This window comes from Malaclemys terrapin, chromosome 21, assembly GCF_027887155.1.
Source record: "Malaclemys terrapin pileata isolate rMalTer1 chromosome 21, rMalTer1.hap1, whole genome shotgun sequence".
In the NCBI taxonomy this organism is placed as follows: Eukaryota; Metazoa; Chordata; order Testudines; family Emydidae; genus Malaclemys; species Malaclemys terrapin.
Window position 1 is genome coordinate 5,354,116 of NC_071525.1, and position 23,775 is coordinate 5,377,890.

The window sequence follows — 23,775 nt, forward strand, 5'->3', positions numbered from 1 at the left end:
TTTCCCCTGCGCGGCTGGGCTTCCATTCCACTTATCGTCAATTTCTCTGTCAGGGTTTGAGGAGAAGAGAAAGGATCTGGGGGAGGCTGACCAGTGCTGAGAGCGGAGGGCAGCTCCCACTCCCCTGCCTGGCTTGGAGAAGCCCCACACCCACCCAAACTCCCCACAACTCCCCTCTCTGGCTTCCTGGAGCTGCATCCCTCCCCCAGATCGCCCTCCCCTCCTTGGCTTGGGAGGGCAGCACCATCCCCTCACCCCCCTGCCTTTTCCCCTGCTTTGGCAACAGCTCCTCCTCCTCTTTATTGCACTGCTGTGACCGGGTCGATTTCAATTACAGCAGGGCCAGGTGGCTAGCGTAGACCAGGCTGCGCGGTATTGCCGTTGGAATTGCCACTAGAAGGCACCCAGGACCATTCATGGTCACCCCACCCCTTGTGCGATCATTTCCATCGTGACGCTAGGCCGGAAAGGGGAACGCGGGCAGCCAGCGAGAACCCTCCCATGCTATTGACCGCCTGACTTTTGCATTGCAAGGGGGTCCCAGAGACTCATCCCTTCCCAGACGTGCTCTCACCCCCTCAAACCACACATGGCCGGAGGGGTGCGTGTGAAGGGGGAGGGATGTTGTGCAATAGTTTTGAAGTGTTAGGCACGCCCACAATCATGCCACGACCTGCCCGCGGCTGCTCATCTTCCTTCAGCTTTAATGCTTCACGCTGGATCTACTTCCGTACCAGAAGAAATGCAAGAAGCTGCTATTCTGCCTACCCAGGTGCCCTCCTTAATCTGATCGCCTCATGATCGCTGATCGCTTTTTATCCTCACGCCACCCCCTGTGACATAAGGGGAGTTTTATCCCCATTTTAGTACAGGAAAGGGCACTGAACAGATTAAGCAACTTGCCCAGGGTCACACAAGGAGTCGGTGGCAGAGCCACAAACTCAACCCAGGTCTTCTGAATCCACATTCTGTGCTGTATCCACTAGACCGTCCTTCCTACCAAACACAATCAATTGCATATATGCATAAGCTCCTTCCACAGTGGTCATAGAATCATAGAACTGGAAGGGATCTCGAGAGATCATCTAGTCCAGTCCCCTGCACTCACGGCAGGACTTATCTAGACCATCCCTGACCAGTGTTTGTTTAACCTGCTCTTAAAAATCTCCAGTGACAGAGATTCCACAACTTCCCTAGGGTAGGGATAGCTCAGTGGTTTGAGCATTGGCCTGCTAAACCCAGAATTGTGAGTTCAGTCCTTGAGGGGGGCCATCTAGGGCAAAATCAGTACTTGGTCCTGCTAGTGAAGGTAGGGGGCTGGACTCAATGACCCTTCAAGGTCAGTTCTAGGAGATATCTTTATTTATTCCAGTGCTTAACCATCCTGACAGTTAGGAAGTTTTTCCTAATGTCCAGCCTAAACCTCCCTTGCTGCAATTTAAGCCCATTGCTTCTTGTCCTGTCCTCAGAGGTTAAGGAGAACAATTCTTCTCCCTCCTCCTTGTAACAACCTTTTATGTACTTCAAAACTGTTCTCATGTCCCCTCAGACTTCTCTTCTCCACACTAAACAAACCCAATTTTTTCAATCTTCCCTCATAGGTCGTGTTTTCTAGCCCTTTAATCATTTTTGTTGCTCTTCTCTGGACTTTCTCCAATTTGTCCACATCTTTCCTGAAATATGGTGCCTGGAACTGGACACAATACTCCAGTTGAGGCCTAATCAGCGCGGAGTAGAGCGGAAGAATTACTTCTTGTGTCTTGCTTACAACACTCCTGCTAATACATCCCAGAATTCAGTGTTGCCAATACCAAGCAAAAATTATGATCACACCCCCCAAAATCACGAGATTGGCTTCAAAACCATGAGATTTAAAAAAATAATTTTGGGGTGCTTTGTAGTCACCTTCTGGATTTTGTGCCTCTGGGGGTCACGCTTTCAAGATCTTCTCTGCAGCCGTGAGGGCTCAGAGCTTGCTTTAAGAAAAAGATTGTCTCCTAATCACTTCCCTCCAGGAGCTGGGGCTTTAAGTAAAACACCAAATATCGCGAGACTTTGTGATAATATCACAAGAGCTGGCGGCCCTGCAACTACCCAACTCACTGCTGATCAGAAAATAGCCCTGGTGTTCGAGCCAACTCGCATGACCAACGGTCATGGGCATTTTCTGACCAGGAAGGAAGTTGGTTTGCTTTGCACAACATTCCTGAGCATGAGTTTCTTTAACAATACGAGAGAGCGAGAGAGTGTGTGTGTGTGTGTGTGCGCGCGTGCAGGGAGTGTAGTAGTTTATTATTCTGTTCACCTGCTCGCTTCTTTTAGCAGAAAAAACTCAAATTCAAGATGAGAAGCAGTATGTTCCGCTGGAACTGGCATTGGGCTAGGAATCAGGAGACCTCGGATATAGTCTTGGCTCTGCCACTGCTTTGCTAAGTGACTTAGGGCAAGTCACTTCCCCTCTCTCTGTCCATCCTGGCTATTTAAACAAGGGCATGGACTGTCTCTTACTCCGTGTATTGAAAACTCTCCTATGCCAGGATGCAGACAAAAAACGTGGCGACAGTTAGGCAGCTGACATGCAGAGACCGTTGTTCACCATGCTGTCCCATACTGTCTCATTGTCTCCTTCTCTGTCTGTCTCTACCTGTTGTCTTGTGTCTTATACTTAGATTCGAAGGTCTTTGGGGCAGGGGCCATCTTTCTGTTCTGTGTCTGTACATCACCGAGTGGCATAGGGCTCCTGGAGCATCACTGGAGTTCCGAAGCTCTGTGGCAATAGAAAGGATAAATAATCATGTATGTACAGCGCAGAGCACCGTGGGGGGGGTGTCCGATTTTGTGGCGTCGTGGGGAAGGCAGAGCTGCCAGGACACACGAGAGCCCGGCAACCTGACCCAAACGCGACTACAGGCATCGGGGTCGGGTCAGGTCAGGAAATCGAGGTGATTCTCTCGGGCTCGGCTCTCCTCCTCCCGCCCAGTGGGTCGGCCCCACCCTGCTGCTGTGAGTCACTCACGCTGCAGCACGCACAGCGCAGCCAGGGGCGGTGGATGGCAGGACTGGGGCACACTGTTGAATGCAACTGCCGCGGTGCCAACCCCATGGACAGGAGGAGAGACGGCCCAATGTAAGCCCGAAGGAGGTGGCGGCGCTGACTCAGGTTCAGGGGGATGAGTCAGGTAAGAAAACAACTTGACCTGCTTAGGTTAGGTGGGCTTGGGTCCAATTCGGGTCTGGTTCGGGCTTAAAAATTAGGCCCTACAGACTCCTAGAATGCTCAGTGAGCGTCTGGACCTGTGATACGTACAGACGTTTGGCCTGCAGAATAACCACAAATGTCCCATGCCCGATGTTATATAATACAATTGGCTGGTATAATAATATTAACGATAGCACTTTGCACTTCCATGAAGTGAAGCCTCTTAGCCCTCAGAGAGATAGACAATAGCCTCGTTTCATGGATGGGTAAACTGAGGCACAAGACCGAGTCGGTGGCAGATCTGGGCATAGAAGCCAGGCATTCTGAGGCCCAGTCCCCCTGCTTTATTGATTGATTGATTGGTCGCTCCCATTCTCTGCCTGTGGTGTACAGTGTAGTTTCCTCAGGCCTGAAACGCTTTGGTATAACTAGAGTCTTTGGGATTAATATAGGGGTATCTGGGTGAAATGGAACGGCCTGTAAAGGGGCCCTTCTGGCCTTAAAGCTCTGGTGATTCCATCTGGCTTTCGAATCTGTGACTCCAGGAAAGACAAACCCATCCTGACAGGTTGGAGCTGGGAAGCGTGGAAATGTCTGTTCAAAGTGGGGGTGAGGGCAGGAGGGGGAGAAAGAAGGTTGGGGTGGAGGGACAGTCCAGGGTGGGGCATAGGTGCTGGAAGTAGGGGTGCTGCCGCACCCCCCCGTCTTGAAGTGGTTTCCATCATATACAGGGTTTACAGTTTGGTTAAATACCTCTCAGCACCCCCACTATCCAAATTGTTCCAGCAGGCCTGGGGTGGGGCTGGGACGGGAGGGATTGTGGGGAACTGAAGGACCGAATTAGCCCAGGCGAACCCCACATGCCAGGCATCCTGGGGGTCACCCAGCACTGACACGAAGCATTGGGGTGAAAGGGCCCAATTCTCCACTGCCCTACACCTTGCCGTAGGCATCCGAGGCAGCACTGAGCGGGCGTGAAATGCCACTGGCTCCCAATGGGGAGCAGATCACACGGCACATGGACCATGGCAAGGTGGGACCAGGTCAACAGAGCCGCTTGGCTGGATTGGGGGGGACCAGCAGCAGGGATCCCACGCTGGGAAGGCGGGCTTGGATCTCTGCCCTGTTTTTGCGGTTGCTTTGCAGGAGCTGAGCTCCAGGGGGCAGCAAGGGAGGGTTGGTTATTTATTTAATCATCTGTATTATCCTGAGTTCCTGGAGTTTGCAGCTGAAGAAAGAGTCAGGCAGGCCGGGGTTTGGGAGGAAAGGGTTAGTTGTAGGTTTTCCCTGGCTGGATCCCTTTTCTGCTTGCAGACCCCCGCTTCCCCCCCCAAAACACCCTGAAATCAAACACCCTGCCCCCCCAAAAACAAACCAAACCAAACAATAGTAACTGCAAAGCATGGGGCCTGCGGAATCTGCTGCCAGCTGCACCCGGGTTAATCACTCCTGACCTGACCCAGAGGAAGGCCTCGGCCAAAGTGAACTTGGTGAGTAAGGAGACCCTGGCGGGGAAGAGGGGGGGCTGCTGGGCCTCCAATTATCCTCCTCCTCCTGCCACTTTGCCAATAGGAGGGGGGAATCCAGCTGGCCCCAAAGTGGGTTTCCTGCTGCAAGAGAAACTTTGCTGCTTCCAGTGTCTAGATCCCACTTCACTCCCCACAAGCCTTCCCTGCTGCCCCCCAAACTGCCCCGGGGCCCCGGCCCTCCCAAATTAACTCCCCACTGGCCCCAAACCACCCTTTCCTCCACAATTAATCCCCTGCTCCCAAAACACCCCCTCCCCCTGATTAACCCTCCTGTCCCCATCACCCCTTCATTCAGATTAACCCCCTGCCCCCAAACCACCACCCCGATTAACCCCCCTGTCTTCAAACCACCCCCCAGATTAACCCCGCCCTCCAAAACACCGGCCTCTTTTCAAATTAAACCCTTTTTCCCCCCCAAGTACCCTTTCCCTCCACCCACACACCCTTCCTGATTGGAATGGGGAAGGGCTGCTTTGACCCACCCCGTGGCAAGGGCACGCTGGGGCCAAGGGACTGAGCTAGGCTGAGTCAGGAATGGCACTCTGCAGTGGGAGCGTGCCTCCATGCTGACAGTACGTGCTATTCCTGGGTGGGTAGGGTGGGCTAGTGGATAAAGCAATGGACTGGGAGTCTTGGGGTCTATTCCGGGCTCTGGACCTGACCTGCTATGTGTCCTTGGATAAGTCATGTCCCTGCTCTGTGCCTCAGTTTCCCCTCAGACCCTTTATGTATTATTTATATTGTGAGCTTTTGGGGGGGCAGGGGCTGTATGTTCAGTGCCCAGCCCAACGGGGCCTGGATTTTTGTGGGGCACCTAGGTTACACTGTCATGCTACTTTTGCTCATAATACAGCTACCACTATTATTACTATGAAGAGTAAGTAATATTACGACAATGAAAATGACTTTTAATTAATACTAGTGAGGAATAATATTGCTGTTACATAATATCTAATAACAGACATTACCACAGCTAATATTAAGATGAGTTATCGCTAATAATGAATACTAAACGATTCTACAAAAGAGTAATACCAAGAAGACTAAATGACTAATAATGAATATCGCTACCCGGGGTGTAATGAAAACGGTGTTAAATTGTAGGCTGTCACTAATTTCAGGGGGTTTTCCTGGTCCTGCTTGCAGGCTAGAGGGCTCTGTAGGGGAGCATACGATCTGGGTCTAGCCGTAGAAGTCAGCAGCTTCTAGTCCACATCCCTGAGCAACATAGTTAAGCCAACCTAAGTCCCTGTATAGACTGCACTAGATCAGTGGAAGAATTCTTCTGTTGACCAAGCTACCACCTCGTGGGTAGGTGGATTAACTACAGCATTGGGGGAACCCCTTCTATCGCTGTAGTAAGTGTCTACACTGAAGTGCTACAGCGGCGTGCTTAGAGTGTGTAGACATGAGATAGGGTGAGTTGTGCCTTGCTCTTTTTAGGGAGCAGCCTGTTTTGTCTCTTTCTGGTTTTAGGTTCATGTGTGTTACAATTCTGAATTCTAAGCAATAAAGTGGTGGTATGCTTCAGCCTTCCAGCAAGAGTAATGATGTTTTTATCTAATTGCTCTGTGTGCATGCTGTGAACATAACACTACCACCAATGCTTAGTGATGCTACTAGTAAAAAACAACAACCCCCCATAATTAATGGCCTGATCCTTGCTGACTTGTATACTTAACTTTAAGAGCATGAAAAGTCCCACTGAAGCAAAGGGACTGCTCATGCGCTACAAGCTAAGCATGTGCAGGAGTGGGACCTCAAATTCTGAATGAACAGTAAAACCAGCTGATATTTGTATGAGTAATAACGCATCAAGGGTTGCATGCTTTGTTGCTTCCACCGGCTGAGCTCATTGCACACAGCAGGGATTCCTTGCATCCTCATTCCCCTCTATTTCAGCAAGCCCCCCAGCTTCCCTACCATGCCAGGGATTCTGTGTACCCCCCCACTCCTCTCCCAATGCTAGGGGTTCTGTGTGCTCCCTTCCCCCCCATGCCAGGATCGCCGATTGCCTCCCACCAGGAGCTCAGCATCACCCCTCCATTCTCCTCCTCCTCCTGTCAGGAGTTGTGTGTGACCTCCCCCTGAATGCCAGCTGTGCCAGGGTTAGGGTGACCAGACAGCAAGTGTGAAAAATCGGGATGGGGGGTAATAGGAGCCTATATAAGAAAAAGACCCAAAAATTGGGACTGTCCCTATAGTCGGGACATCTGGTCACCCTAGCCAGGGTCCCCCGTTCTCCCCTGCATGCCAGGGACTCCGTGTGTGCCCCCTTCCCCTCATTCTCCCCAGTCTCCCATACCAGGGTCTCCCATATTCCCCCATGGCAGGGATTCTGTGTACCCCCCATTCCTTCCTTCCTTCCCCTGCATGCTAGGGTCTCCCATACCACCCCCCCCCCCCCCGAGCCAGGGCTCTGTGATGAAAAAAATATTAATAGTAATTCCCATACTAATGAGCAATTGTAGTAACTGATATTGCTATTAATATTCAGAGCGACAGGTAGTCCTATAACTATTGAGTGGTAATGTTGGTAAATAATTATCTAGTAAGATTCGGGGCTAATGCTGATAGTAACGAATACCCTTGTTAATACTCAGGCCTAGTGCCTTTAGCAGCCAATGATAGTATCTAATCCTCAGGGCCGATACCTAACACTGCCATTAATACTCAGGGCCAGTGCTGTTAGCAACTATTATTCAGGGCTGAAAGTAACTGTTACTTCTGTCAGTTCTCAGGACTAGTGCCAATAGCAATCAATACTCCGGGCTGCTGCTATTAGCTACTAATACCTATGGCTGATAACAACTAATTCTCCTATTAATACTCAGGACTAGTGGTAATAGCAACCTATACTCAGGGCTAGTGCTGATAGCAACCAGTACTTAGGACTGCTGCTGTTAGCAATTAATTCTCCTATTAATACTCGGGGCTAGTGCTGATAGCAACCAATACTCAGGGCTAGTACTACTAATAGCTACTAATCATAATAGCTACTACTACTTATGGCTGATAACAACTAATTCTCCTATTAATACTCAGGACTAGTGGTAATAGCAACCTATACTCAGGGCTAGTGCTGATAGCAACCAGTACTTAGGACTGCTGCTATTAGCAATTAATTCTCCTATTAATACTCATAGCAACCAATACTCAGGGCTAGTGCTACTAATACTACTATAGCTACTAATCATAATAGCTACTAATACTTAGGACTGATTGCAAATAATTCTATGAATACTCCGGACTGGTGGTAATAGCAACCAATACTCATGGCTGATAGCAACTTCCTGCTGTTAATGCTCAGGGCTACTGGGAACAGCAACCACTACTGAGTGCAGTTAGTAGCCACCAGTGTGTTTTGCACAACCCCAGCGGTGGGATTAGCTGCAGTCCTAGTCCTCCTGGTGGCCAGCACTGATGGCGGGTGGCATGAACGCTGCTGTGCGGTGATCAGCCTGGAAGCGGGAGCCAGGCAGCCTGGCGGGCTCGTGTTTTGTGGGGCCCGGCTGTGAGCTCCCGAGGGGGGGGTGTGTGTGTGTGTCTGCGGCTGAGAGCCGGGTGCGGAGTTTCGCCCCGCTCCCTCCCGCGCGGGGTCTCTGCGGCTCCGGGCCGGGGGCGGAGTTGTCGCCGCTCCCTTGGCCGCGCTCCCCGCTCGGCTCGGCTACGATGTCTCAAGATGGCGGAGGCGGCGGAGCTGAAGGTAACGAGCCCCCGGCCGGAGCCGGGCGGGGACCGGGGCAGCCGCTGAAGGGAGCGGGGGGGGAGCAGGCAGTGGGGGGGGCACCGAGGGACGGGGAGGGGAGGGGGATACTGAGGGGGGGCAGGGGGAGGCTGGGAGGGGCTCGTGGCACTGGGGGCTGCAGGGGGCTCTGGGGTGTGGGGGGGGGCACCGAGGGACGGGGGAGGGGTGGAGGAGTAGGGGAGGGATCTGGGGGGGGTGACACCGAGGGATGGGGAGGGGTGGGGGAGGCTGAGGGGGGGCACGGGGAGGTTGGTGGCACTGGGGGCTGCAGGGGGGCTCTGGGGTGTGGGGGGGGCACCGAGGGACGGGGGAGGGGTGGAGGAGTAGGGGAGGGATCTGGGGGGGGTGACACCGAGGGATGGGGAGGGGTGGGGGAGGCTGAGGGGGGGCACGGGGAGGTTGGTGGCACTGGGGGCTGCAGGGGGGCTCTGGGGTGTGGGGGGGGGCACCGAGGGACGGGGGAGGGGTGGAGGAGTAGGGGAGGGATCTGGGGGGGGTGACACCGAGGGATGGGGAGGCTGAGGGGGGGCACGGGGAGGTTGGTGGCACTGGGGGCTGCAGGGGGGGTGTGGGGGGCACCGAGGGACGGGGGAGGGGTGGGGGATACTGAGGGGGGGAGGCTGGGAGGGGCCCGTGGCACTGGGGTTCTGCAGGGGGGCTCTGGGGTGTGGGGGGGGCACCGAGGGACGGGGGAGGGGTGGAGGAGTAGGGGGAGGGATCTGGGGGACGGGGAGGGGTGGGGGATACTGAGGGGGGGCAGAGGGAGGCTGGTGGCACAGGGGGTTGCACGGGGGTGCTGTGGGGGAGCAGGGGGTTGTGGGGGGCTGAAATGGGGGAGGCTGGGAGGGGCCCATGGCATTGGGGGCTGTAGGGTGGTGCTGTGGGGGTGGGGGGCACCGATTGTCGGGGGAGGGATAGAGGAGTAGGGGGAGGGGTCTGGGAGCACTGAGAGGTGGGGAGCAGGGGGGTGGGGGGCACCGAGGGGTGGGAGTGTAGGGGGAGGGATCTGGGGCTGCAGGGGGGCCGAGGTGGAGGAGCAGAGGGAGGATGAGAGGAGGCTGGGGAATACTGGGGGGAGAGGGGGTCTGGGAGGGGCCGGTGGCACAGGGGGATACTGTGGGGGGGGAAGCAGGGGATGGGCCTGGTGTTGTGGGGGGCTGAAATGGGGGACGCTGGGAGGGGCTCATGGCACTGGGGGCTGCAGGGGGGCACTGAGGCAGGGGAGCCGGGGGCTCTGCAGTGTTGGGGGAGCAGGGTGAGGGGGCTGGCAGCGTTGGGGGATGGGGGAGGGGTTTGAGGCCAGGGGGAGCAGAGGGATCTGGGATGGAGGATGGGAGGGGACTGGGACTGCGTGGGGGCGAGGTGGTGGAGTAGAGGGAGGATGAGAGGAGTCTGGGGGCTGTTGCGAGGGATCTGTGGCACTGGAGGCTGTAGGGGGGCACTGAGGTGTGAGAGCTGGGGGCTCTGTGGGTTTGGGGGAGAAGGGGGTGGGCAAGAGGGCTGGGGGTGCAGGAAATCCCTGTGTGGGTTCGTAATGGGGGAGCTATGGTGGGAAGAGGGGTTGAGGGGGAGTAGGAGGGAAATGGGGGGCAGAGGTGTGGGAGCAGGGAAGCCCTGGAAGGTGGGATGGGTTCAGGGGAAACATGATGGGGGGCAGGACAAGGGGTTCTTAGGAGGACCCATAGGATTCTGGGGGAGGCCGTCATGTGGGAATTCACTGAGGGGAGTTTTTAAGGGAGTACCAAGTGGGCGACCCAAGTGGGACAGGCAGGGAGCAGGCAGAGGGTCTGGGGGGGTCATGGAGGAAGGCACGCGATCAAGATGGAGATACAGAAGCTTGGAAGGGGCACAGGGTTTGGGGGTTTGTGTGTGGGAGCAGGGATGTGGCTATTGAAGAAAGCAAAGGAGCTTTAGGTATTGGGGGGGGCAGAGGACCCTGGGGGTTGAATTGTGGAGTGGGGCGCTGAAGGAGGGGGAATAACAGGAGGCCTGGGGGGAAGTGCAAGAAGGAGGCAGAGAGCTAAGAAGCAGGGAGATTCAGCCCTGAAGGGGTACAGAGAAGAGTGTGGCGTCAGAGAGCCAAGGGAGTACTAGGGAACAAATTGGGGAGCAGAAGGGGATATAGAGCAATGCGGAGTGGAGCGGCAGGAGAGGGCAGAGTTGCCATGGGGGGAAAGGGGCATGGCTCCAAGAAGTCCGTTGCCCAGAGCCATGGAGGCGTGGGAAGAGGGGGGCACAGAGTTGGAGGCGGCTGTGTTTGTAGCCCAGTAGTTCTGCACCAGCACTCACAGCTGGAGGGGGTTTTGTCTCCCTCCACTTTCTTTTCTCTTTCTTGTTTTTAGGAGTCAGAGTGTAACCACCTTTGCCCACCAGACTGTGGAATATGAAATTGCCCCTGGTAACTAATTCCAAAGCTGATTTCTGTCCTCATTGGCGTGTAATATTTTTTCCCCACAGGCTAGAGTGCAGCCCTTAGCTGGCTAAAGTGGCCTCCGAGTCCTTCCCCCCACCCCGTGCTGGGAATAGCAAGAGTTTAGGAACTGGCACCTTTTTGGCAGCCCCAGCGGGGATATAATTCTCTGGAGGTCGTGTTCCTCTGTAATCTTTCCAGTAGTGACCCATCCTGTTCTGATATTCATGTAGGGCCGGGAGCAAAACTCCTTACGACTTTAATCTGAGCAGGACTGGGTTCCTATCTTAATAAGCACCAAAGTGTTAAAATGTTCATGGAAAAACTGGACCCAAGAATTTTAATCAGAAAGAGTTGCAATTCTGCAGAATTCCTATTGCGAAGAAGCAGTGACTTCTTTTTGTAAAGTTTACCAAAGTTCCAGGAGCGATGACCGTGATAAGCTAGACAAAAGTCCCACATCTGCGGACTTGGAGAAATGGCATGTCTTAACATAGGTCTCGATCCTGCATCGATTTATGCACATGCCTAACTTTATGCATATGAGCAGTGTCACTGGGACTCAGTGGGCCTCCTCGTGTGTGAAGTTAAGCACATGCATAAGTCTGCAGGATCGGGGTCATAGTTAGCAAACTGTTAAAGAGCATATACAGAGGGTGAGGTCAGATAGATACAGCAGAGGGTGGAATTTCTCTGCCATCTTCCACTATACTCTCTCTCTGCAAATAAATTGCTGCAGAGAAATCATATTATAAGAGTAGATGTAGCTGAGCACATGGGTTTACGTTCTCTGAGGCTTGGCCCACCTCTGAGATTCTCTTATGGTCTCCCAGGCTTCAGACTTTCCTGTGCAGCCTGGCATTATTCATGGCTCTCTGCAGTTTATTTTTAAATCTGTGCTCTCTTCCGGCAACTGAATTCCTTTGTCCATCTCCCTTACCCCCCTTTCTGGCTTCCTAGCGAGGGGTTAGTCTAAGATTTTTACCATCTGTGTTTCATTGTAAAGAAAGAGGAGCCATCTGAAAGCGAAATGATTGCTCCCGATGTCTGGAGAGGGCTTGGACACCTTCCGTTATTTAAATGACCAGCGATGACTCCTCTGGAAAGAGAAATGTTGTACAGTGTTCAACAATTGTTCGTTCAGGCTGTTCAGCGTGGACTCAAGTGTGATGTGGCTCATTCACTCAGTAAGCCTTTGGGTGCCCTCTGGGAGCTCTTGATTGTGATCACTTGTGGCAATGAGAGAGTCTTTCCGCTGCCGTGCTACGTTGTGTGAGCAGTAATTGGAGACGCTTCAGGTGTCGATCAGAGTCCACAGTAGTGGCGACACAGCTGTCTACGAGTACAGATGTATTTTAAAAATAAATGTGGTGCTGGTGAACCCAGCTCCACTAATCTCCCAGGAAATTCATGGGCTCAGTTCTCAGGACTTGGAGGGGAGCCACTTCTAGGGGTGATGGGTGCTGTTCGGTCTCCATGAACTAATCCACCTTTGCGGGTCTCTGAGATTGTCACGAAGGATGGCTGTCTTTGCAAGATGGGTTTATAACGCACCTATATCCATAACACAATCTTTTTTTGTGTTAAGAGGTATTTAAAAGGGACACTGTCAAAGTTTACAGCCTTCAAATTAAAATCTTCCTGATAAATATATATAGTCCAGTTTTCCTATTTCTGAAAAGTGTTCTCAGTTCTCAAAAAAACCCAACCGTTACAGTAATATTAAAAATTATTCTTCTCTCGAATAACCAGCCAAGAAAGGTGATAGATCAATTCCATGCAATGTACTATGTGTGTTTTTTTTTCACTTGAGACCCTAACTAGTGGTCCTGTCTGTTCTGCATCAGAGATCACATGGCACTTTTCATAGTGGTAGAGAGTTTGCCCTGTCTGTCTTAGCCAAAATTTCTCCTCCCTCCTCCTGCCCTGGGAAGTGAAACAGCTGTCATGCTGCTCTCTAGAGATGGTTGCATTTTTGGTGGTGGATAGTGGTCCTCGTATATATGGCGTGTAAACGGCTTCGGGATCTTTTGGCATGTAAGATGCAAACTGAACTCTGTATGCTTGCTCTTTCTTGTCAGTCTGTGAGATATTGAAATAGACAAGAAGCCTGGTCCGTGAATCCCCAGGAAAAAGAAATACGGGATGGGTCCAATTTTTACCTCTTAAAATAGGGGTATGGAGAGCAGGAGAAATGTTGCCACATAAGAGAGCATTTTATTATCTCTAATTTTCTTGATGCATGAAGCATCGGGAACAAGAAAATTTAGAAAATGTTGGCCCTTAGAAAAAAAGTGTTCTGGCTGCAGCATTGGGTTTTTTCAAATGAATACATTGGATTGGGCTCCATTTGGCTTGCAAGTCAACCCAAGTACACAATATTCTTGGTCAAAAGAGAGAGCGAGAGATACCCGGGTACGCTTGTTTTTTATTGGGAGGAATGCGCGCTTTCTTGCTTTTGTAGAGTAACAGAATCCTAACCTTTTCCTTCTGCCCCATAGTGTCCCATGGCAGTCAGATGATAAAGCGCAGAGGAAAAGGCGTGTCTGTGAAATTGAAAGTCTATGCAGCCATAAACCCTTCAATAAAATGTAACTAATTTGAGAACAATTCTACTATTGTTGAATCTGTTTCCTTTGGTTGCCTGAAGGGAACTGGATACTTGGTGGTGGTGAAACTCTGTATTCTCTTTCTTATTTAAAATGGAGAATGTTTAAGGTGATTAGGTTTCAGGTTCAACCCTGTGGAACAGATAAATGTCCAGTATCCAAACATTCTGGAAGCTGTCAGCATCTTAAAGGTAAACATACCTTTTAGTTTAATCATTGGCACGTCTTCTGAGACTGCTAACAAAGTAGCAGCATTCTTTTTATAATGTAGACCTGCGTCAGCTACGACTGGGCCAGAGATCCACTAACTTATTTTTATCGGCCAGCCATCAGATGGCAAGCTTTGGTGATTTCCTGATTTGGAGATGAAAGGCTATCTGTTCTTCGTCCCTTATTACAACAGTATGTGTGTTTAATAAACAAAGCATTATAAAGATAAATGGGTTTGATTCTTGACTGATTCTGGTTTCTAATTTTTTACTTGTGTGACTGGAAGGATTTTTTTACATAACCACCAGCCTCCCACAGCATCCGGTGCCATCCCATGAGTGTTTTTCTTTATGCTCTTGTGAGTAGCAAAGTAATCCTGAAAGTCCTGTTTTGCATCAGAGAGGAACAATGGTCTTGTGGCTAAACTAGTCGACTGAGACTGAAGATTTGGGTTCAGTTCTGGCTCCACCCCTGTCTTTCTTTTTGACCTTGGGGAGGTCATTTTGCCTCCATTCCCTGTCTGCAAAATGGGAATAATACTTTCTCCTCTTCTGTGTGTCATGTCTATTTAGACTGTAAGTCTGTATGGCACAGACCGTCTCTTACTATGTATCTGTGCAGTGTCCAGCACAAAGGGGCCTGATCTGGGATGGGTCATTTAGGTGCTACTGTAGTATACATAAATGATACACATTTCCCAGGTACATTTATAGTTGGTGCACACACAGACTTTGAGCCTGGCTGCGTAGTGGGTGCAGCAAGGAGTAGCCGTGCATAAGAGAGTTCAGAAAATGGAAGGTTTTAATGTGTTTTTTTTGTAAAGTGCAAAAAATAATTAGTGTAGGTCAGCCAAATAATCCTTAGCACTCGTGCCCATCATAGATTTCCGACTGCTTTACACAGGTGAGCAAAGAAAACTCTGTTTGACAGGTGGAGAAGCTGAGAGTATAGCTACGCTGCAAGTGAAAGTGTGGTGGTGGCCCGGGTAGGCGAACCTGCACTAACTAGCATGGTAAGTCATAGCGTAGATGTGGCGGCATGGGCTATCACCCGAGCACCAACCCGCTGGGGAGCCTGATAACACATTCTGGCTGCTAGCCCATGCCGCCACCAGTAGAGTAGATCTACATTCGAGCTGCAGCTGTAATTTCCAGCTCAGGGAGACGTACACGTGCTAGGTTTGATTGAGCTTGTGCGCTAAAAACAGCCATGTAGGCATGGGCAGCAGCTTGGGCTAGCCCCCGGAGTACATACCTACAGTCTCAGACTGGTCTCAGAAGCTACCCTGCAGGTTTTAGCACCCAAGCTTGTGTGTGTACATCTACCCGAGCTGGAAACTATGTCTCCAGCTGCCGTGCAGACGTACCTGTAGTACAATCACACCTTCACTTGCAGTGCCGACATACCCTGCGGCACAGAATAGCCCAAGGCCACAGCAAGTTAATAGTGGAGCTGGGGCTAGATCCCACCTGCCTTAGGCTGGTACTCTGTCCTGTGAACAGATTCTCCCATGGAGACAACATGACCAATAACTTCCTGTGGTGAAACACCTTGGCGCAGCTGAACAAAGGTAGACAGGAGGAAGGTGTCTCCAGACTAATAAACAGGTGCTGGTATTAAGGTCACACATGGGGCCTTAAAGCCCATAGTGAACTGGGAGCCATTCTGAATGATCAATTTGGGAAAAAATAGGGGCAGTTGTCTCGTATGGGGTTCTACTTTTATGCAACCACTTTTTTTTTCATAGGAAATGACACGTATTTTTTGTCTCTTGAGCTCGAAGATCTAGTAGCTCCCACTTGTTTGGGTGGAATTGCAAGCATGACTTCTTAAAAAAGAGACTGAGGACAAGGCAATCAAAAAGTATATTTCTGCATTCATTTGACGCGCAGTTTCATTTATGGCAATATCTCAAACATATGAATGTGGTGCCGTATGTCTTGTTAGTGTTAAGTGCCTTTAATGATGATGCCACCCTGCTGCTCTGTGGAGCTCTTGCTGAGATGTGGACTGAATCTACTGACTCCATTTGTGAGATTTATTGGTGACATATGATGCAGTGAAGAAAGAATTAGCAAGCTTCTTTAATAAGACAATTAGTTAATTCCAGCCTTGGTGTGGCATTGCTACTCGATGCATGCTTTTTCTTAGACTATTTCTTTTAGTTATGTTAACTCCAAAGGTCTCTGACTAATCAGTCATCTGTTAAATCTGTTCCAGATTTGGTACCCCGTATGCCAACCTAAAGGCATACTGGGCAGTATAATGCGGGCCCATAGTTTATATATTGGAAGCAAAGCGGGGAGTTCCAGAATTTAAAAACTGTTAATAACCCAGCCATTTAGTTTATGGGCCAGAGTCTCATTTACAATAAGGATCTTTTATATCACGCTGGTGATGTAAAAGAGCCTTCAGGTGAGAATAATTTCACCTGCTTTAAGACCCCTTTTTGCTACCAGAGTGGTGTAAAAGGGCCTTTATGTAAATCAGAATCTGGCCCGAAGTGCTCCAGTTGTTTAGCCATCCCTTGGCATGGCAGAACCGCCTCCCCCCTAAAACAACAACTTTGTGCTAGTGCAAAAGTGAAATTGCCTAGAAACTGGAACTGACCATTTAGTTCCAATGTCCAAGTTGAGGAAAAATGCAAAGAGGTAAAAGTAAATTAGATGTTTACGGCTCGTTCACCTGTACGCGCAGGTAATGGGATTTGTAATTTGACAGTGTCTCTTTTAAGGTCTCTGCCACTTTCATCTAGTGCATTTGTAGCTTGTGTTTGGACTGTGTATTTGGAATTAGCAGTGTTAACGTTGTTTTCTGTTTCCTTGCAGCACATGGTTATGAGCTTTAGGGTATCAGAACTGCAGGTTCTCTTGGGTTTTGCTGGCAGGAACAAGAGTGGAAGGAAACACGAGTTGCTCACAAAGGCATTACAGCTGCTCAAATCTGGCTGCAGCCCGGCTGTTCAGATGAAAATTAAGGAGCTGTACCGGCGAAGGTTCCCGAGGAAGATCTTAACCCCTTCAGACTTATCCATGCTCCATATTCAGACAGGGCAACTGCCCTCCGCCACTGCACTGACGCAGGGCAGCACAGTGTGTCATTTGCCCTATGATAACAGTTCGGCAGCTTCTACAGTGCCAACGGCTATGTTGCCTCCGGTGCCTATGCTGGGACCCAAACATGAGACGGATGTTCAGCACTTATCCCCGCCCATTCATCCGGTCCATCCAGATGTCAAAATGAAGAGGCTGCCCTTCTACGACGTTTATGATGAGCTGATTAAACCCACCACATTAGGTATGTGAATAAATTAGCTTTGCTTCTCTTTTCTGCAGTACACTATTACTCAAAGGTTACTGGCTTGACAGCCCTTGAAACTGGAAGCTTCTGGTTATTCACAGACTGGGCATAGCATGCAATGAGGGCTAGTTTCCCAGACTGCTTTGCAAGTGCACATCAGTCTTGATTCTGAAGGACTACATCTGTGGGTGAGGGTAGGAGTCCGGTCTCCATGGCCCAGTCAGTCCTGGGCGTCTCTGCTGAGATTGGCTATGGTGTTTTTTGTGGTAGAGACACCTGTGAACAAATGACCTTAGATAGTTTTTGTCCAACCAAAACAATCATCATCTTGGCATTTCTGTACGATGCATAGTCCAGTGGGGCCTTGATCCCTGACTCAGTCCTTAGGTAGTACTGCAATTGAAATAACCACTGGACTGAGATCTCGTTTTTAATTGGCTACCGAAGAGGTTTAGTTGCTCTCGTGGTTTTCTGGATTCAGACTAAGGATTTAGTGAAAAGCCTGATATCTTCTTACTAATCCCTTCAGCCAACCAGTCTCCTGCATCTCTTAAGTGGATAATGACCAGTATAAGCTTTTTTTTTAATTTAATTTAATTTAATTTTTTTTATTTTGGCCATCTGTATCCGATAGAGCCAGTTTGTGAACTTTGCCGGGAACAGACTGAGTTCTTCATTATAGTCTAAAAATCACCCTCTTTTAGAATGACTGTACTGCTTGTGAGTGATCTGTGATATTTCAGCATTCAGACTACGAAGCCGAGAGAAGGAATACTGGCTTAGTATGGGATGGATTCTCAGAACAATATCTTGAGTGCCAGGTGTGTTAACATCAATACCTTGCAAAAATGACAAAGTAAAATAAAAATCGAACAGTCTCTTGGGTAGCGCCTTTAGAATTCCATGGCACCTTCAGGCCTAATTCTGCGTCACTAGACTTCAAACTTGTTGGCTGGTTCTTGATTTTTTTTCTCCCTTGTTAGGATGATGGTTAACTCAATGAAAGTTAAGAGAAGTTAATTGAAAATCATCAATAAAACCCCAATAAATGAAAAAATGTTATTTTTATTATGATAGTGCTTAGAAGTCCCAACGGATCAGGGCCCCGTTGCGTTCCGACAGTAGACAAACATGAAGTAAGAGGCAGGCTCTTCCAGGCAGGAACTTACTGTCTAAACAGACGAGACAGACAAAGGACAGGAGGGAAAGTGAAGGCGTGGAGATTCTGAAGGTGAATAGAAATGGAGGACTAGGGGAAGAGATTCCTTTACGCCACGCGGAACTCGGAGGCCCATTCCATGTATGCTTGGCTGGCACGTTAGCAGCACCCCTTTGATAGGTGCCGCATATCTGACATGGTACCACTTGATTAGTCATGTGACTTGGTGCCTCACAGTGGCCCGCTTGAGCTGGGGGGGGGGGGAGTAAGAGTTCAACCCGTACAAATGAGCTGGAATGGTCTCTTTCTCTTTGCCAGTGGTGGGGTGACCACAGTCAGGGTAATTCTGTGGCAGTCTAACTTCAAGACCTTGCAAGCCCTCCTTATACGTGTAAGGGTGCCAGTAAAAACAACGGTTGGGGGATGGCGCCCAGCTTTTCCCTACAAACCTCTTTGACCCTGGGATGTCTGTTCCTGGCCCCGCCTCCGATTAGCTGGGAGACATTAGATAAGTTGCATATTTGTTTCCCGAAGTGCTAGCCATTTTCCATGCATAACAAAGATACATTATCTGTTGGAAAGAACTCGCGCTTTCCCCATCTGTAAACTGGGGGGAGGGATGGCTGTGTGTCTTCGCTGATGTCTGTGAAGTGCTTTAGGATGCTCGAGCTAATGCTCACTGAAATCTATGGAAAGATCCCCATTGACTTCATGGGGTGCGGCTCAGGCCCAGGAAGAGTCTAATTGCCCATTTTGAAGCTGTACGTGGTGCGACCTGTCCTGTTAACTAAGGTCACGTGTTGACGGCACAGCCTGGCCTGACCCAGCTTACACCGTTGGAGTGATTGTAGTTTGGATTCGGGTCTGGGTGTTTTCCCCACATAAATGTGGTAGTGTTTTCTGCAGGAGAGAGAGGTATGTCTGGCTTCATTATTCCTGCTCTTGGCACAGCGAGATCTCATCAACTTGACGCTTGTTTTCTTTAAAAGTATATTTTCTTGACTTTGGCTCCATTATCTCTCCCAGGCAACCTGTGGTTTCCTTAAATGGGATGCTCACTCATCATTGCTCTGTGCCAAAATAATCCGCCCCCGCCCCCTCCCCCCCGGATAAGCCTTCTTACTCAAATATTGATACTTGAATTAAAAATAAACTTTCTGTATGACTGAGGGGCGGGGGGCGTCTCACACTCATTGCACACACCAGGGGCTTCTTTTTCCTTCCGTTCCCTCCCATGGGCTCCCTGTGTGAACCCTCCCATCCCCCTCCATGTCAGGGATTCGCTGCAACCCCCGCCCTCATGCCAGGAGCTCTGTGCAAGTCCCGTTTCCCCCTCTGCCACATGTCGGGGTTCACAATTTGTCCCTCCAGGTCAGGGGTTCTGTGTGGCCCCCCCAAGCCAGGGTCTTCCATTCTCCTCCAGGTCTCCCTCCCCCATACCTTTTTCTCCCATTCTCCCCACCTTGCATGCTGGGGCTCTGTGCTCCCTCATTCCTTCCTTCGCCTCCATGGCAGGGGCTCTGTGTGTCTCTCCCATTCCCCCTCTGCCACATGCTGGGGGAGGTCTGTATGTCCCCTCCCCATGTTACTGTCCCACATTTCCCCTCCCCCTGCATACCAGGAGCTCTGTGTACCCTTCCCATTCCCTCCTCTGCCAAATGTCCCCTTGCCCCTCTCCTCCCATACCAGGGTCCCACGTTCTTCACCTCCACTAGGGCTTGTGCCCCCTTTCCCCTATGCCGGGTGCTCTTTGTGGCTCCACTTTCCCTTCCACCAATCTAATTTCATTTTTTTTTCCGTCTGGGAGGTGTGTTATTCAGGGTGTCAGCGTTTTACAAATGTTTTGGAACCCTGGGCTGAGCTGAGATGGGGGTTGGCGGGATCAAGCTAGAAGGTGTTAATGGCTTCCATCAACCCGTTTTTTTTGATCTGTAGACAATTAGGGAGGCCACTGAAGCGTCTGAGTGTGATAGCCAGATGCAAGGGGCTCAGTGTCCTCCCCCCCACTTCCCTCTTTCTGATTTCTATTCTCCCCAAAATCAAGAGAGTTCTGCCCTGTGATACCTAGAACATTTCAATCAATTCCAAAATTCTGGGAATATGGCATTGAAAAGTTATTGCGTTACCGGCAGAGAATTGCCATCAAGTTGAATGTAAGACCACGATTTGCTTGTCCAGTTCCGAAACGTGTGTAGTGCCATACAGGCATGTTCTCAGCTCCAGTGAGTTGATGTGACTTATTTCTAGAGTATCATGAAACTTCTTGATGCTTTAAACAAATAAACCCTGCGCCAAGGAGCTTACAGTAAAAAACAAATCAGTTTTCTGAATTCTGGTATCTAGCAAATATGACTGCCACCCCGAAAATTAGCTGCTTCTTTCTTCTAAACTAAAAATGTTTGCAAAGTTTTGTGTATTTTTATGTAGGGGACTTACTTCCTGCTTTAAGTGGAAACCTCAGTGCAACTTCAGCTGGGTAGCTTGTCAGGCACTTTCATGATAAGGTCAGGAAGGGAAGAGTTGTGATAAGAAGAGGGGAGTGATTGAAGAAGTAGGCTTTCGGGAGAGAGTTGAAAGAGGGAAGATGGTGGATGAAGTCCCTGAGAGCATCTTGGATGTAGGGGACAGCGTGATAGAAGGCACAAAACAGGAGGAATAAGGCAAGAGGATTGAAAGAATGTAGGAAGGGACAGCTTTGTGATTAAGGCATAGGACTAAAGAATCTGGAGAGTTGTGTTCTGCTCCAGGACGAGTTACTTTGCCTCTCTTTGCATGCTGGAGATAATATTGACCAGGGCTTAAATTCAACCGGAGCTGTCCGGAGCAGAGCTTGAGTAAATATTTTCAGCCCCCCTGTAGTTTTTAAAGCATGTTGGGGGCTCCGGGAAATACTCTAAGTAATTAAGCCCTGATATTGACCTACCCTCCAGGGGTATTGTGAAGATGAATTCATTCTTGTTTGTTCTCAGATACTAAGGTGATGAATGTTCTAATAACACCTATAAATAATGAAGAGATGAGACCAGAGAGATAGATGGGGAGAAACTAGTAAGAAAGGCAGTGAGAAGGGTTTTAGCAGTGGGGCCATGAGGAAGAGGTGGATTTTGGTGATATTGACAGAGGAGGAAGAAGAAAGGAAATTCAGTGAGGGACTGGAGAAAGGCCTTAAAGATGACGCCGGGATTGTCAGAGAGGCTAGCGAGGTTCTGAGCTGGGACAGAAGAAGTCAGAATGCAGCTCTGGCCAGGACAATGGATGTCAGGCAGTCAGCATTCCTGCCCTGAAGACCTGAGTCTGTGTTGCATGGCATGGCAGTAAAAAGGCATGGAGATTTTTGTTGATGAGATGGGAATAGAAGCCACAGAGTCAAGTCAGAAGGGCTCCTAGTTCGTTCATTCCTCTTTCCGTGTGTGGAGGTTGCCACTGAGGGTGCCGATTGTGACTCTTTTGTGATAACAAATGTCTGCAAATTGTGTGGCCCAGTGGGCCTGGAAAGCTGCTTTGCGTAACAAAGTTTGAGCACCTCTGTGTTATAGGATGGCTCTGAACTGAGCAGTTGTATTGGATAGAAAAGGAGTGATAGGGAGACAGACAGTGGTGAAATTCGTGGACCTTGGCCTAGGTCCTGCTATCACCAAGTTTAGCGGTTTTGCCAGACTTGAGCAGGAGCAGGGCCTTGATCTTGCTCCAGGACTGAGGAGTGGAAGGCTAGGATAGAAAGTGTTAAGACAAGGTCGAAAACCTCTCCAAAGAGCTCGAGTTTGTGCTGCCAAGGCAGTTAGCCTGTTTTTGGCAGCTGGCACAAGTTCTGGCAGGTCATCTGCAGAGGAAAGTTTCTGTATTTCAGACCTCACATTCTTCACATTCTTGAACTTCAGGAAATTGGAGAAGCAAGCTCCTAGCCCTACTGTGGAATCCTCTCTCGCAGAATATAGAGTGGGATTAACTGTGTTCTTGGGGAGCCAGGGATGAGGGTGGTGGTGTGCGTAGGAACGTGGTCAGAGTCCTTTTTTGGTGCATGTTGCAGTAAGTACTAACATCTGCCACTATTCAGTACGGCAGATTTGACATAACTATCTTGAATTTATGTAATGCCTCTCCTCCTAAATGTGATACCAGCGCTCTTTACAAATCTGTCTGATACCGTGCCAGTGAAACCACCTCTTGGTTGGAATAAACAAACGGTCCAGCTTCCCCACACAAGCAAAAGCAATGCATGGTAGATGTACGTGGCATTGATTTGTCCTGATCCAGAGGGATGCTGTACATCTGGGATGACTCCATTGTGGGATAAACCTAGAGCGAGTGCAGCAGAGTGCTTTGTGTTTGAAATGCCTACAAGATCTGCTGTCTTGTAGGTTACCTGAGCTTATGTTCTGCTCCTGGTTTATTTTAGAAGCACAAAGTTTGCATTACTGGTGGTCTGCTACATTGAAGGCAACTTTTTTTTAAAGGCAAATTCCTCACTAGGATAGATTAAATGAAAATACCTGCGTAGATTAGAAGTGATGTTTCCCCTTGAAGTCAGTAGAGTTTAATTCTCAGGAGGACCATGCTTATCCGTGAAATTTGCCTCCATGTCGATAACTGCTGCTTAAAGTACTTGATTCACCCCTTACGTATGTTTCTCCTTGTGTTTTGTATTTTAGGTAAATGCACAGCTGTTTTTGTATGTTAGATTTAGGACCTTGTCTGTGCCTTTGTCTGGGGAAGATAAGGAAAAGGTCTATAGCTCCTACTATAATTACAATGATGACTATAATTTCCAGAGTAGTTAATGACCTCTGGGATTGCCTCGCTGTGTCTTGGCCCACAGACTCCTCCAACCTGATCACTAACTCCCAGGAAGTGCCATGGACCTTGGTCATTACTGCTTAGTCAGGAAGTTATGTGGTGAAAATATTAGATCAGGGAATTGGGAGGCGAGGGCTCCCGGTTTCTGCCATCGACTGACTGACTCTGGGTAAGCTGCTTTGCCTCTCTGTGCCTCCGTTTCCTCATCTGTAAAATGCAGGTGACAGTACTGTGCTACCTTGCACGGGCGATGTTGCTTGGTGTTTGTGATGTTCTTGGAGAGCCCCTGACTGGAAGGCATGTTAGAAGTGTACAGAATTAAGAATAACTGGGGAGGTGTGGACTACAATCCTTGTTTGTGCACAACTACCATTGAAGTCCATGGGAGTTATGACTAAGGACTGCTCCGTATTTATACGGCATGCGATGTGTTCTTACGTAATCGTAGATCAGTTGGTTTTTCTTAAGAACACCTTGCTGACGACCAACCATCCTTCCAGGAGCAGAGAGAGCTCAGCCTGGCGTTCAAGATAATGTTTACCTCCTGCTTCTTTTGTTCTCCTGCAGCATCTACGAACAGCCAGCGGTTTGAAGAGGCGCACTTCACCTTTGCGCTAACACCTCAGCAAGTTCAACAGATTCTCACCTCTAGGTAAGCAAATGGCTGGCTGTTCAGGGCCTGTCTGCCCTATGTGCGCTGCATATGGCTTTTGTGCAGGCTTTTCACTTGGCCTCTAATAGTACTGCCAGGTTGGACGAGGGGAGAGGGAAGGAAAAATTTGGCAAGAGGTTTGGTGGCTGAGACTAACAAAGACAA

General features: G+C 49.6%; 1 protein-coding gene across 8 annotated transcripts in view; it reads left to right on the forward strand.

Moving 5' to 3' along the window:
* Positions 1 to 4,438: 4,438 nt before the first annotated feature.
* The window catches only part of PIAS3 (protein inhibitor of activated STAT 3), a 38,820-nt gene continuing 19,483 nt past the window's right edge, over positions 4,439 to 23,775 (forward strand). The window contains exons 1-5 of one of the 8 annotated variants that reach the window (XM_054010515.1): positions 8,400 to 8,434; positions 10,819 to 10,874; positions 13,388 to 13,477; positions 16,534 to 17,002; positions 23,526 to 23,610. In XM_054010515.1, coding sequence (XP_053866490.1) covers positions 16,537 to 17,002; positions 23,526 to 23,610 — 551 coding nt within the window. In that variant the 5' untranslated portion in view covers positions 8,400 to 8,434; positions 10,819 to 10,874; positions 13,388 to 13,477; positions 16,534 to 16,536. Of the gene's footprint in view, positions 4,690 to 8,359; positions 8,435 to 10,601; positions 10,875 to 11,892; positions 13,478 to 13,760; positions 13,898 to 16,533; positions 17,003 to 23,525; positions 23,611 to 23,775 lie in introns of those variants that run through there. The other 7 variants (XM_054010516.1, XM_054010518.1, XM_054010513.1 and 4 more) reach the window with 7 other exon arrangements.